The sequence below is a fragment of the Antedon bifida genome, chromosome 1 (genome assembly GCF_963402885.1).
Source record: "Antedon bifida chromosome 1, ecAntBifi1.1, whole genome shotgun sequence".
Lineage (NCBI taxonomy): Eukaryota > Metazoa > Echinodermata > Crinoidea > Comatulida > Antedonidae > Antedon > Antedon bifida.
Genome location: NC_136226.1, coordinates 15,303,464 through 15,319,054, shown reverse-complemented (window position 1 = coordinate 15,319,054; position 15,591 = coordinate 15,303,464). Strand labels below are relative to the sequence as shown.

The 15,591-nt window shown below is 33.3% G+C and overlaps 1 protein-coding gene and 1 long non-coding RNA gene across 2 annotated transcripts in view; one reads left to right on the top strand and one right to left on the bottom strand.

The window, feature by feature from the left end:
* Positions 1–15,591, top strand: part of LOC144844143 (uncharacterized) — a 187,905-nt gene that overhangs the window by 166,457 nt on the left and 5,857 nt on the right. The gene's annotated exons all lie outside the window — the stretch shown is intronic.
* On the bottom strand, positions 3,628–5,981 carry LOC144844135 (uncharacterized). The gene is made up of 2 exons (XM_078700882.1): positions 5,341–5,981; positions 3,628–4,025 (listed from the first exon to the last, which is right to left on the bottom strand). The coding sequence occupies exons 1-2, from the start codon at positions 5,710–5,712 to the stop codon at positions 3,696–3,698; spliced, it is 702 nt and encodes a 233-aa protein (XP_078557008.1). The 5' UTR covers positions 5,713–5,981; the 3' UTR covers positions 3,628–3,695.

Below are 15,591 nucleotides of genomic sequence, written 5' to 3'. Positions count from 1 at the left end.
TTTTGACGCAACATGTGACACAATTTACACGTGTAAGAGGAGACGACGAGCCTTCATTACTTGACTTAATTTTTAGTAAACATGAACTTGATGTTGATATTTTACGTTATGATGCTCCAGTCGGGAAAAGCGACCATGCCGTTATAATTTTTGATTTTGTATTAGATTGTTTTGTTGATCAAAGCGCAGAAGAATATACTAAATTTAATTTTTTTAAAGGTGATTTCATTGCAATGAATGCCCAACTCGCTGATGTTGATTGGGAAAGCTTGTTCGAAACCAAATCTGTCCAAGAAATGTGGGACATTTTTCACAATAAGATTAACTTCTTGATATCTGATTGTGTTCCGAAAAACATTGTGAACACAAATCTCCGCCCAAGTAAACAGAAGTGGATGACAAAATTCGCACTAAATAAAGTTCAAATGAAGGAGGATGCATGGCAACGTTACAGACGTCATAGGTCTAACAAAAGACATAAATATTACTGTAAGGCCAGAAATGATGCTACTTCGGCAGTAAGAATGGCTAAAGCTAATTTCGAGAAGGATGTCGCACTAAATGCTAAGAGAAATCCGAGGGCATTTTATAGCTATGTTCGTAGTCAAACTTCAATTAAGGAAGGGGTATCCAAACTAAAAAAACAGGATGGATCTTTTTCTTCCACCAACCAGGAAGCAAGTGAAATAATGAACGAGGCCTTCCAAAAAGTTTTTACAGTAGAAGATGATCGTAATATTCCAAACATGGCTTCTGTTGTTCATGGACATCCTTTGACTAATGTGGACTTTACACTTGATGATGTTAAAATGCATATTAAAAATCTTCGTGATTCATCATCCCCTGGACCTGATGGCATCCACCCTAAAGTGTTGATAGAATGCTGTGACAACATATCCCCTCCACTGTTATTACTGTTCAGAAAGTCGTTAGCAACAGGTGAAATACCAGCTGCCTGGAAAGACGCAACCATTACACCAATTTTAAAAAATGGCAGCAAGTCTGTTCCCCTAAATTACCGCCCTGTTAGTTTAACTTCAGTTATCTGTAAGATTTTAGAAAAAATCATAACTAACACAATTATGATCCATCTCGAAACTAAAAATATTCTCACCAAACATCAACACGGTTTTCGTACTAATCGTTCTTGTTTAACACAATTGCTTGAATTTTTTCTTGCTGTAGAAAATGCTCTCGCCGACAGACATCCCGTTGATGTTACATACTTGGACTGCCGTAAGGCCTTCGACACAGTTCCGCACATTAGGTTGAAAATTAAATTGCAAGCTTATGGCATTCAAGGTAATATTCTAAGTTGGATAAGTGGATTTTTAGAAAATAGACGTCAATGTGTTTCAATCAAAGGTTCGGTTTCAAGTTGGTTACCTGTGTTCAGTGGTGTGCCTTAAGGCACAGTTATTGGTCCGGCTTTATTTTTAGTCTACATCAACGATCTACTTGATAATATTGAATCAGATGGTAAACTATTTGCAGACGATGCTAAGATTTTTCGTAAGATTGATTCAGTTAACGACCGAGATGCCCTGCAGAATGATTAGAGTAAACTTGAGCAGTGGAGTAAGAAGTGGCTACTGGAGTTTAGTAAATCTAAATGTGAAGTAATGCACATTGGAAACAGAAATCCAAAACACACTTATTCAATTGATGGTACAGTTCTTGATACAACCTCTACTGAGAAAGACCTCAGAGTCTATGTAACGTCTGACTTTAAAGTGTCGACACAAGTTTCTAAAGTTGCAGCCAAAGCCAATTCAATTGTAGGCCGAATACGGAAATCCTTTACATATATGGATAAACAGATGTTTATGTCGCTTTATTCTTCCCTCGTGCGTCCGGTTATGGAGTATGCAGTTCAAGCCTGGTCACCATATCTACAACAAGACATCAATAAACTTGAGAAAATCCAACAACGAGCAACAAAACTTGTACCAGAACTCAGAAATTTGCCTTATGAAGAGCGCAGGATACAGCTTGGTTTACCAACTTTACAGGAAAGAAGGGAACGCGGAGACCTCATCGAAGTTCTTAAATTTTTGAATGGTTACGAAAATATAGATCGCCACTCCTTTTTTAAATTAGCATCTGAAGTTGGTCCAAATATCACTCGAGGCTCAACTTTTAAATTAAAGAAACCTAGATGGAACTCAACTAAACGGAATAATTTTTTTGATACAAGAATAATTAACAAGTGGAACTCGCTGCCCGAATCTGTTGTCAATAGCAAGAGTGCAAACTCATTCAAAAACAAACTTGACAAACACACACACATATGAGAGAAGAGGCTCCCTACGAGTTTAAAAACTCATTGCCTCTTAACTTTACTAAAGGTAAGAATTACTAAAGGTAAGATGAGGGTGAGCTAGAGGAAATTAACAGAAAATCAATTACGATCTAAATTGTCAAATCAGTTACCAATCCCATTGAAGTTAAAACAGCAAACCTAGTGAATCAAAAGTTAGAGTGTGGACCGGGAAACATTGAACAATCGATATCCTGTGACTTCACAAACGCAATAAATCATGGCTCTTTTTGCTATTAAGCGAATACGTATGAAACGAGGAAAACGTCCCGAGAAGTTAATCTTCAATGAAGCTGCTGTTCATCAACTCATCGCACATAAGAATATCGTTAGATTTGTTGGGACATATTTGGAGCCATCGTACGTCTTCATTGTTACAGAGTTTATTGATGGCGAGAACATGGAAGACGTGATTTACTTGCATGATGACGAGGTGGATATGCCAAATAAGAAAATCAGTCTAGCCGAAGGTGTTTTGGAAGCTGTTGTTTATTTGTATGAGCATGACCCTATAATTATTCACCAAGATATAAAGCCTGCAAATATACTCATTGGAAAAGATTTCTTACCTAAGCTTTGTGATCTTGGCTTGGCAAAGGTTAAATCTTTTAGTGTAGCTTCAACCACCACTGGGGTATATGCAGTTGGAACCCCCGAGTATATGTCGCCAGAAACCCTTCTAAACAACGAAAAAGGTACAACATTCTCGGACATATGGTCCGTCGGCTTAACTCTCATTGAATGGTTCCAAGAGAGAGACAAATGGCATGTGCATGAGCAAGAAGAAGATGCAATTACCTACATACGAAGCTGCATGAAGATGAAGAGAATTCCAGTAATTCAACGTCAATTACATTTACTGATTCCTTGCATGAGTTATATTCCAACAAAACGGCTAACAGCTAGGGAATTATTTTAAGTTAAAGAAACCTGTATCAATGCTGTTATAGAAAGAAACAATAGAATGTCTACAACAAACACTATTGTTGTATTTTGAGCTAATAGGCCTATAACAGGAAAGAACATTTAGTAATACAGTAGTAGTAACTCTTTTTTTAGTTTGCGGATTGTAAGATGTTTTAAGTTTTGAAATGGAGATCCTTCTTGCTGCTTTATTCTAATTGTATTTTGTGATATACACTTTATATTGACATGTACGTTGTTATAGACAAAAGTTGAAGTTATGTTTTTTTTTTCGATACATTAAAACACTGAATATTATTGAAATGTGTTGTCGTGTTTGCTTTAATTTAATAAGTTAGATACAGAAATAAAGATAACCATTCAGTTTTTTGCATCTTCAACGGCAAATTAAACACATTGATGACAACTTACATCATGAAATAAACATAAACAAATAACGAGCTCACTAGTCTTACAACTCTCTATAGATAGCTTCACGCAAAGTATTATATAGAACAATTGCTTCTTGCGAATCATGTGGAAAGTCCATATGAAGATCAACCATGAATTCACAACATAATTCAAAAACTGTAGAATCACTGCACAGTTGATCATTCTTGAAAACACATTGCTGGACACAAATTTCAACTTCATCAGGATCAACAGCAACTAGTTTGTTTTCACTATTATACAACTCTGGTGATGTATACATAATGATAGGTTTACCAGATGGTTCTATCATATTTCTATGGCTCTGTATCCGATGACAATCCCATGTATGTGCGACATCGTTCAACTCGTTCTGGAAAAAAAACAAGACTAACATGATTATTATAATATTGTTTGTAAATTTACAGTTATAATATAGATATATAATTTTCTGTAATCCTGAAGTATACTTTGGATAACTTTACTATCTACTTTTTCCAAGTAATTTCACTTGCACTGATGAAGGGCTGTTGCCCGAAAGCTCTGTTAACTTTTATCATGCATCAATGGAGTTGTAAAATAATGAGCACAAACTAGTTGCTTTTGATGGTTTACATTTGTGTGTCCAGCAATTTCTACTCTGCTTCTTTGGTAGCCTACATTTTACAAGAATCTTACGTCATGTTTGATTAACTTAAAAGGATCCCAATAGAAATAAGCTAATAAAGCTTTTTGGGCTCTCTTGGAAAATCTTTTATAGGTCTGAATGTATTTATTTCTAATGTCAGTAATTTATGTTATCACTTTGTATGTATTTTTTTATGATGATTTTCCTAATAAATTCAAATGAAATCAAATCAAAATCAAACTTAATATGGACATTAGTGTAAAATAAGTCAATGCAAAATCAGAACAAAGCTTTGCGTGTGGACAGGATCAGCCCTTGGATGGTTTATTGAAAGGTCTTCATATATATATTAGGGGCCTATATAAAAAAAGAAGTTTGTACAAAATTGTTATTTTTTGTTTATAAATGTATTTAATCTGTTGTTCCTTTGGATTTAATTAAGTCTAACCGCGATCAGCTTTCATTTAAATTATAGGTGTCTCCAATGATCCCACCCGACTTTTCGTTCCACGATCTAATCGGAAAGCTGGCGACAATGCTTCTTCTGTCAACGCTTCGCGGATATGGAACGCGCTTCTTGTCGATTTAAGAGGAGCAAATTCGGTACCTCTATTTAAACGTCAACTAAAAACTTGTTTTTTAATTAATAATGGTAGTATTGTTAGGCGGTCTGTTCTTGTAGAGTGTCATATAAAAACTTACATAATATAGATAGACAGACAGACAGATAGTATAGATAGTATAGATAGTATAGATAGTACAGATAGATAAGTACAGATAGATAGTACAGATAGATAGTATCGATAGATAGTATAGTATAGATAGTATAGTATAGTTAGTATAGTATAGATAGTATAGTATAGTTAGTATAGTATAGTATAGTATAGTTAGTATAGTATAGATAGTATAGTTAGTATAGTATAGTTAGTATAGAAAATAGTATAAATAGTATAGTTAGTATAGTATAGATAGTATTAGTATAGATAGTATTCAATAAATTCAATAGATCAATACCATTTTAGTGTGATGAAAGAGACATTACATTTTTGAAACTACAAACCTGTATCAAGGCCATAAAAAAAAGTTGTATTAAATTCTTGTCAAGAAAATCCCCACTAAATTGACCATTGTCCTTTAGAACTGCAAATATATTCATCCAAAACTGTGCGCATTCTTTTCTGAGGATGTTCCACCAAGCTTCGATACGTTGATTGGCAACACTTTGTTCATATACAAAACTTTTCTGATCTGCTAATTCATCTTGGTAATTCCTTCTCAAAAATGTTTGCAGATCTCTAACTGTTCCATTTTCCGTTCCTCTGTCGGCCCGAACACGTCGTGGACACCCTTCTTCATCCAACACAGCTTTTATAAAGTATCCAGCAATTAGATAGGGATTGCTACTTGTATGATAAGCTTGTAACCATATCATTTTCCATGAAAAGCCGTCTATGCACCCGTTAATACAAATTCCATAAGGCTTTAGTTTGTCATATGAATCTAAATGCCAGGTGAAATTGGGATCAACACCATGGTATAATCTTCTTTGGAGCCTCCTTCGACGCCGTTGGCTCACTGCATCTGGATCTAAAATCAACAACAGAACTGCGGACTGTTTCTTTTGATACTCTCAAACCATCAGCCACGCATTTCGAATACATCCAACGATATCCATGTAACTGTGATGACGTTTTTAGTTTCCTTGTTATATAAATGGCCACATCCAATACATCCGAATGCTTTCGCCTATACAAAGAGAGCCTTTTTAAAATCCGTTTAAGATGTCTATGACTTAGTATTATGCGATGTTTTCCAGCTAGGTAATACAAGATTTCATTTTGGCTAAACCCTAAATCAAAGTAGAGACGTACAAGATGATCTCTATCCATATTTAGAACTATCAGCTAAGCATGCGGCTAGCGGCCTATCTCTATCTTTGCTTTACTATTTTAGGTACGTAGGTAAAATGAAATATCACATGCGTACGTAATAATAATAATACGTACGTGTTATTTAATACGTACGTATATGTTAATATTACGTACGTAATAATAATAATGCGTACGTACGTGATATTAACACGTACGTGATATTAACACGTACGTACGTATTAAATAAATATCACGTACGTACGTAATAATAATACATAAGTACGTGTTATTTAATACGTACGTACATGTTTATATCACGTACATACATGTTGATTATTACGTACGTACGTAATATTAACACATACGTACGTATTAAATAACATGTACGTACGTGATATTAATTTTTAAAAATTTATATCATGTCCCCTCTAGGCTTCGTACTGATCACATTAAATGGAGCGCATCACGCTTATCTGTATTCCTTTTTCTCCAAGATTTTAATATTGTCTAGGTCAATCAACTATCTTTCGCATGAGTTAAAAATATTTTAATTTTTATGACGTCATCATGCCTAAAAATTTAAATTACATGGGTCATTAATTTCATCTTTACAGAAAATTTTAATCTATTATAGCTCGTAAGAATAAAATGTGATAATCACGATTAAAACGTTTTCTGGAAGCTATTGGATTGTAGATATGAAATCATGTGAACATTTTGCCAATCAGATGTTGTGACGTCATCATATGGCCAGTTAAATAAAAAAAAGTCGTATTTTCATCTTTTGTGTCATAGTTCATTACATTTAAAAGAGCGCTATTTATATTTTACGTATTAAAATTTCTTCTACACGTTAATATGTTGTTGCTGAGATAATTTCCTTCCGAAATTGCTATCTTAGTGTTTCATCTTGATACCGTCGCCATGTTACAAATTTGCATAAATGGAGGGTCCCATAATTTCACCTATTCTACACTGTATGTAATATGTATACAGATTACTGTTTATACTGTATATACTATTTTACACAAAATTGACAGAGTTCAGCACTAACAACATATCATATTCTTCAGATCAGGTCATAATGCCATAATCTTTTTCTGTGTGCAATATTCCAACGTCTGACGTGCACGTGGCGTTTGTCGTGCCGATAACTAATTCGTCAAAGTGACGAGTTTCATGTCTGGTTAGTTATCCGCTTGGTAGAGCGGATAACTCCTTGTTATTGTATTGGATCAATATTTGTAAATATCTTTTTTTTTTTAGTTATCCACACTTGGCGGATAACTCCTTGTTATTGTATTGGATCTTTTTTTTAGTTATCCGCACATGGCAGTGCAGATAACTCCTTGTTATTGTATGGGATCTTTGTGATTGTAAATATCTTTTTTTTTTAGTAATCCGCACTTGGCGGATAACTCCTTGTTATTGTATTGGATCTTTTTTTTAGTTATCCGCATATGGCAGTGCGGATAACTCCTTGTTATTGTATGGGATCTTTTTTTTCTCTTTTCTGTATTATTAGTTATCCGCTTAGTAGCGGATAACTCCTTGTAACTGTCCTGTTTCATCATCTTTTCCTGTATTATGCTTCTTTCTTTCTGTCATTTTTGTGCGTCGCGTTTCTCTAACACGTGTAAACAGGACATATCGTAACTTTGTCAACATATCGACATTTACGTGAACTTGTGCACGCTATTTTTTAATGACGTCAGAGTTGCGCAACGTGACTTGCGCGCGATTTTATGAATTTCAATGATTGATCATAGATTAAAAACCAAAAGTCATTTTGTATTGACACTTAGTGAAAATTTAAGTCATATCAAGGGCAAACTTTCTATGGATTAAGTTACGCGCGCATGCGCATTTAAAATTTCAAAATATGCAAAATTAATTTCTAATCAACTTTCTACACTGATAATGACATTTTGAGCATTCCCACGTGCGCGAAAAATTTTACGCGGGTGGTGCGCACGTAGCGCTAAAAACATCTTTTTTTTGCGTGAATTATGTTTTTCCAGCCTTTTATAGTAATTTTACCAATTTTAAAACAATTTCGACTTAAAAATACGTCACACGAGCACGTCGAATTGTACAATTTGCCTTTTTTAAAACAATCATAGATTCTAAACTACGAGGTGAACTTTTTTTAATTACATATTCTGGAAGGTGATGAGTTGTAGATAACGGATCATGAATCAATATGGCTAACCGGACATTGTGACGTCATCGTATGGCCAGACGAATGTAAAATATAGGATTTTTGTCTATTTCGTTATTGCTCATCACATTAAATGGAGCCCATCACGCTTATCCGTATTCCTTTTTCTCCGAGATTTTAATATTGTCTAGGTCAATCAACTATGTTACGCATGAGTTAAAAATATTTTAATTTTTATGACTTCATCATGCCTAAAAATTTTAATTACGTGGGTCATTAATTCTGTCTTTACAGTAAATTTTAATCTGTTATAGCTCGTAAGAATAAAATGTGATAATCAGGATTAAAACGTTTTTTGGAAGCTATTGGATTGTAGATACGAAATCATGTGAACATTTTGCCAATCGGATGTTGTGATGTCATCATCATTTGGCCAGTTAAATAAAAAAAGTTGTATTTTCGTCTTTTGCATCATAGTTCATTACATTTCAAAAAACGTGCATCAATATTTCACGTATTCATATTTCTTCTACACGTTAATATGTTGTTGCTGAGATAATTTCCTTCCAAAATTGCTACCTTCGCGTTTCATTTTGAAAACGTCAACATGTTAAAAGTTGGAATAAATAGCGGGTCCCGTAATTTCACCTATTCTACACTGTATGTGATATGTATACAGATTATACTGTGTATACTATATGACACAAAATAACAGAATTCAGCAATAACTACATATCATATTCTTCAGTTCAGGTCATAATGCCATAATCTTTTTCTGTGTGTAATATTCCAACGTATGACGTGCAGGTGGCGTATTTCGTGCGGATAACTAACTCGTCAAAGTGACGAGTTTCATGTCTAGTGCTTCTTTCTGTCATTTTTGTGCGTCACGTTTCTCTAAAACGTGTCATATCAAAGGTCAAATTTTTGTGCGCTAAAAATGGCATGTTTTACAAGAAGTTTTGCACACACACGCATTTAAAATTTTAAAATGCGCAAAATTAATTTCTAATGAACTTTCTACGCGATTCATGACATTTTGCGCATGTCAAGAATTCAAAAAGTCATATTTTCATCTCTTGCGTAAACGTTCACTGCGTTTAAACGAGAGCACATCTCACTTTTATGTGCCCAAAATTCTTCAAATAATAATGTAATTATTTAGATAATTATCTTCTAAAATTTGATGACGTCATTGGATTTAAAAGATGGGTCTCGTAATTTCGTCTATGCTACACTGTATATAACATATACAGTTTATTCTGTAAATACTGTAATATGCTGTATGCTACATAATAGGTACAATTCAGCACTGTAAACATATTTATTTCATGTCATAGAATGGCATAATAATTGTCGAGGTTCATATAGTTAAGTATGTGCATGTTGCGTTTGCGCGGATAACCTGAACTCGTCAAAGTGACGAGTTCAAATCTAGTTCTTATGATTCTTCTTTATTTGTCTCTGTACAGATTTTGTGTAACAAATATCTCTAAAAGTTTAATGTTAATGATTACCAAAATTTCACAATGTCTTTCAAATACTTTAACTCGTCCTAATACTGATACTTTAAAAGCGTAAAAAATACGATTTTTTTGTACAAATCACATTCTACTCACCATCCTTAGTACATTCACCAAATTTGAATCCATTCCGACTTAAAATAATGCTATACTAGCAGGCTAAAAATGACAAAATGCGCACATTAATTGCATCAAAGTGGTGAAAAATAAGGCATTTTTAAAATGAAAATAATTCTTCAGAATACATGATGACCCCCAATTTTTTAAACTTATTCTGGAAACCATTGAGTTGTAGATATGAATTCATGTACACATTTCATGTACAAAATGTAGTGACGTCATCAAATGGCCACTTGAATTTAAAAATTAGTTATCCGCATTCAGCGGATAACTCCTTGGAACTGTCCTGTTTCATCTTTTTTTTTTTTTTTCTGTATTATTCTTTCTTTCTGTCATTTTTGTGCAGAGCGTATCTCTAAAACTTGTAAAGGTAACATTTCATAACTTTGTCAACATGTGGGCATTCACGTGAAGTTGTGCTTTTTTATTTTTGAATGACGTCAGAGTTGCGCAACATGACTTACGCGCGTTTTAACGAATTTCGCGTATTTAACATAAATCGAAAACCATATAACATTTTAAATTGAAACTTAGTAAAAGTTTAATTTATATCTTGCGCTAACTGACTGTGAAAAAAAAATGACATGTTTCACACAAAGTTACGCGTGCACGCGCGTTTAAAATTTCAAAATGCGAAAAATCAATTTCTAATCAACTTTCTACGCGTTTCATGTCATTTTAAGCATGTAAAAAATTCCCACGCGCGCATATTTTTACGCGTGCGGTGCGCATGTAGCGTTGAAAAGAATTTTTTTTCGCGTGATTTATGTTTTTTCAGCCTTTTCTAGTAATTTTACCAGCTTTTAAACATTTTTGACTTAAAATTACGTCATACGGGCACGTTGAATTGGATAACTTACGTGCGTTTTTTATAAAAAAGTTCAAAAATTTGTCAAAATTTGTCAAAATTATACCTTTTTTTAAACAGTCGTAGTTTCTAAACTAAACGGTAAAAGTTATTTTTATTACGTATTCTGGAAGTTGATGAGTTGTAGATATTGGATCATGCATTAATATGGCTAACCGGACATTGTGACGTCATCGTGTGGCCACGCGAATATAAAATATAGGATTTTTGTATCTTTCGTCTTAGCGTATCACATTTAATTGAGCGCATCTTCACTTATCCGTTTTCCATTTTCACCCCGATTTTGATATTTTGTAGGTAAATGAACTATCTTTCGTATGAGTTAAAAATACTTTAATTTTATGACGTCATCATGTTGAAAAAATTTAAATAACGTGGGTCACTTATTTTCTTCTTTAAAGTAACTTTCAATCTGTTATAGCTCGTCAGAATAAAAAGCTATAATCATGATTAAAACATTTTCTGGAAGCTATTGGATTGTAGATACGAATTCATGTGAACATTTTTCCAATCCGACGTTGTGACGTCATTATATGGCCAGTTGAATAAAAAAAGTCGTATTTTCATCTTTTGCGTCATAGTTCATCACATTTAAAAGAGCGCGCATCTACATTTTACGTATTCAAATTTCTTCTACACGTTAACATGTTGTTGCTGAGATAATGTACTTCCGAAATTGCTATCTTAGTGTTTCATTTTGATACCGTCGCCATGTTAAAAATAAGAATAAACGGGGGGTCACGTAATTTCACCTATTCTACACTGTGTGTAACATGTATACAGATTATACCGTTTGCACTGTATATGCTATATGACACAAAATTGACAGAATTCAGCACTAACAGCATATGATATTCTTCAGTTCAGGTCATAATGCCATAATCTTTTTCCGTGTGCAAAATTCCAACGTATGACGTGCGCATGGCGTTTGTCGTGCGGATAACTAACTCGTCAAAGTGACGAGTTCAAATCTAGTTATGTTTTTTTCTCTTTCGTTATAGATAATCACATTCAACCGAGCGCATCTGGGTTATTTTGTGTCTGATTTCAGATTGTCTCAAATTTTAGTATATGATTGTTCAATTAATTATCTTTCTCATGAGTTTCATTTTGATGACGTCATCATGCATAAAAACTTGAATAACGTGGGTTGTGTAATTGCACCTACACCATATTTTTTAATATCTTACAGCTCTTCAGAATTAAAGGTGACCTTGATGATTATAATTTATTATGAAAGCTGATGAAATGTAGATATGAATTCATATAAAAATCAAGCCTATCAGATGTTGTGACGTTAATATATGGCCAGTTGAACTTACAAAGTAGTTTTCATCTCTTTCGTCAAAGTTATACAAGTTTCAAAGAGCGCGCACAGCGCTTCTACGTGCCAGATTCTCTTCCAATTTTTATATTTATTTGCTCAATTCCTTATCTTTCGAAATTGTCATCTTCGAGTTTATTTTGATAATTCCATCATACCAAAAAATTAGAACATGATGTGTGTCTCGTAATTTCACCTATGCTACTGTATATAGATATACAGTATATACTGTACATATTGTATATGGCATATAATAGGCACAACTCAGCACTATAAGCATATAATAGGATAAAAATAACTTATATCTACAAACCAGATGAACATTTTCAATCATATAATAGGATGGTATACATCAACATTTTCTGATCGTATGTTAACGTACGTGCATGTTTAAAAAAAAATTAATTTCAGTAAAATGATAAAAATGATCACCTATAATTCGTCAAAGTGACGAATTAAATTCTAGTTATTCTTTTAATTTGTTTTTTTAACCATTATTTTCTTCCAGACATAGAAAGTTGTAAGAATCCCTATAATGATTCGTATGTATTTACGTAACTGTAACTGTATTCCGAACGATCTCCTAATTTAAATAACTATTGCACGCACAGGTGGACAACGGTATATAGCCTGTTGTTTGCCGTGAAGGCGTTTTTAGTTACGTTATGTTCTTTAGCGTGTTAACATGTTTAATTGTAGAAGGACTACTTTGAATTACCAGGCAGCTTGCTGGATAAATGTTGTTCAGTATACTATTGTGAGAAATAAATGGAAAGACAACTTGCAACTTATGTTTTCTGCGTAATTCATAATCCTTGTTTTATAACTCAAAGGAGTGTGGTCTCCTGTCCTATTAACATAGCGTTGGCTCTGTTACATAGCATAGAGAGGCCGTTTTTGCAATTGATTTTTGTTCTTCATACCTTCTGTGATAATAATAATAATAATAAATTCTTTATTTCAACACGGAGAACTTGATCACCAAAAGGTGTTTTTCGTCAAGGCCATGCAAGGCCATAAATTATTCTTAAAATTAACAACAAAGGTATATACAGTGTGGTATAAAAACCATAGAGAAAATTTTCCCATGATAAAAACATAAAAACAATTTTAACATACAGTAAGCTACAGTACACAATACATTCAAACAAGTAATAATAATTTGATTTCAAAGTAAAAAGGATTAATAAATGAACAGAATTTATAAAAAAGAAAAACAATTTAAAACTAGAATTTAATTCGTCACTTTGACGAATTATAGGTGATCATTTTTATCCTTTTACTGAAATTAATTTTTTTTTAAACATGCACGTACGTTAACATATGATCAAAAAATGTTGATGTATACCATCCTATTATATGCTTATAGTGCTGAGTTGTGCCTATTATATGCCATATACAATATGTACAGTATATACTGTATATCTATATACAGTGTAGCATAGGTGAAATTACGGGACACAAATCATGTTCTAATTTTTTGGTATGATGGAATTATCAAAATAAACTCGAAGATGACAATTTCGAAAGATAATGAATTGAGCAAATAAATATAAGAATTGTAAGAGAATCTGGTACGTAGAAGCGCTGTGCGCGCTCTTTGAAATTTGTATAACTTTGACAAAAAAGATGAAAAAAACTACTTTTTAACTTCATCTGGCCATATGTTAACGTCACAACAGCTTGATTTTTATATGAATTCATATCTACATTTCATCAGCTTTCATAATAAATTATAATCATCAAGGTAACCTTCAATTTTGAAGAGCTGTAAGATATTCAAATTTACGGCGAAGGTGAAATTACACGACCTACGTTATTCAAGTTTTTAGGCGTGATGACGTCATCAAAATGAAAATGGTGATAAAGATAATTAATTAAGCAAGCACATACTGAAATTTGTGCGAAATTCGAGCGCATAACCGATATGCACTCTGTTGAATGTCATAACCTACACAAAAAGATAAAAAATTCTAATTTTTAAATTCAAGTGGCCATTTGATGACGTCACAACATTTTGTACGTCAAATGTGTACATGAATTCATATTTACAACTCAATGGCTTCCCGAATAAGTTAAAAAAATTGGGGGTCATCTTCCATTCTGAAGAGTTATAAAAAAGGCCTATTTTTACAATTTTCAGAACTTTTGTGAAATTAATGTGCGCATTTTGTCATTTTTAACGTGCTCGTATAGCGTTATTTTAAGTCGGAATGGACTCAAAATCGGTGAGTGCACTAAAGATTGTGAGTAGAATGTGATTTATACATCAAATTTGTGACGCTTTTTAAAATTTGCGTGCGCAAAAACGTGTTTTTGCGCAGTAATTTTTTAAAACATGCAAATGGCCTAATTCATGCTCTAAATTGATCAAAAGGTAATTTTGAGCTTTTTAAATTTTTAACGCGCAATTTCACGCGCATGACCCAACATGCACGTGCGTTTTTATTTGCTAATATTATTCCCCCTGACCTGAAGTTTACGTGTAGTGAATTTCATTAATATGTGATAATGAATTATGGAGATATGATTGATAATGTGATTTTACAAAATGGCATATAAATGACGTCACAGATGAGTGATCACGCTGAAAAGCTTATTAGGACTAAGTTAAAGTATTTGAAAGACATTGTGAAATTTTTGCGATCATTGCCATTCAACTTTTTGAGATAATTGTTACACAAAAAGTGTACAGAAAGAAGAAGAATACTAGATTTGAACTCGTCACTTTGACGAGTTAGTTATCCGCACGACAAACGCCACGCGTACTTCATACGTTGGAATTTTGCACACAGAAAAGATTATGGCATTATGACCTGAACTGAAGAATATCATATGCTGTTAGTGCTGAATTCTGTCAATTTTGTGTCGTATAGTATATACAGTATAAACAGTATATTCTGTATACATATTACATACAGTGCAGAATAGGTGAAATTACGGGACCCCCCGTTTATTCCTATTTTTAACATGGCGACGGTATCTAAATGAAACATTAAGATAGCAATTTCGGAAGGACATTATCTCTGCAACAACATATTAACGTGTAAAAGAAATTTGAATACGTAAAATATAGATTCGCGCCCTTTTAAATGTGATGAACTATGACGCAAAAGATGAAAATACGACTTTTTTTATTCAACTGGCCATATGATGACGTCACAACAACCGATTGGCAAAATGTTTACATGAATTCGTATCTACAATCCAATAGCTTCAAGAAAAAGTTGTAATCATGATTATCACTTTTTATTTTGACGAGCTATAACAGATTGAAATTTACCGTAAAGATGAAAATAAGTGACCCCCGTTATTTACATTTTGAGACGTGATGACGTCATAAAAATTAAAATATTTTCAACTCATTAAAGATAGTTAATTGACCTAGAAAATATCAAAATCAGGGTGAAAATGGAAAACAGATAAGTGGAGATGCACTCTATT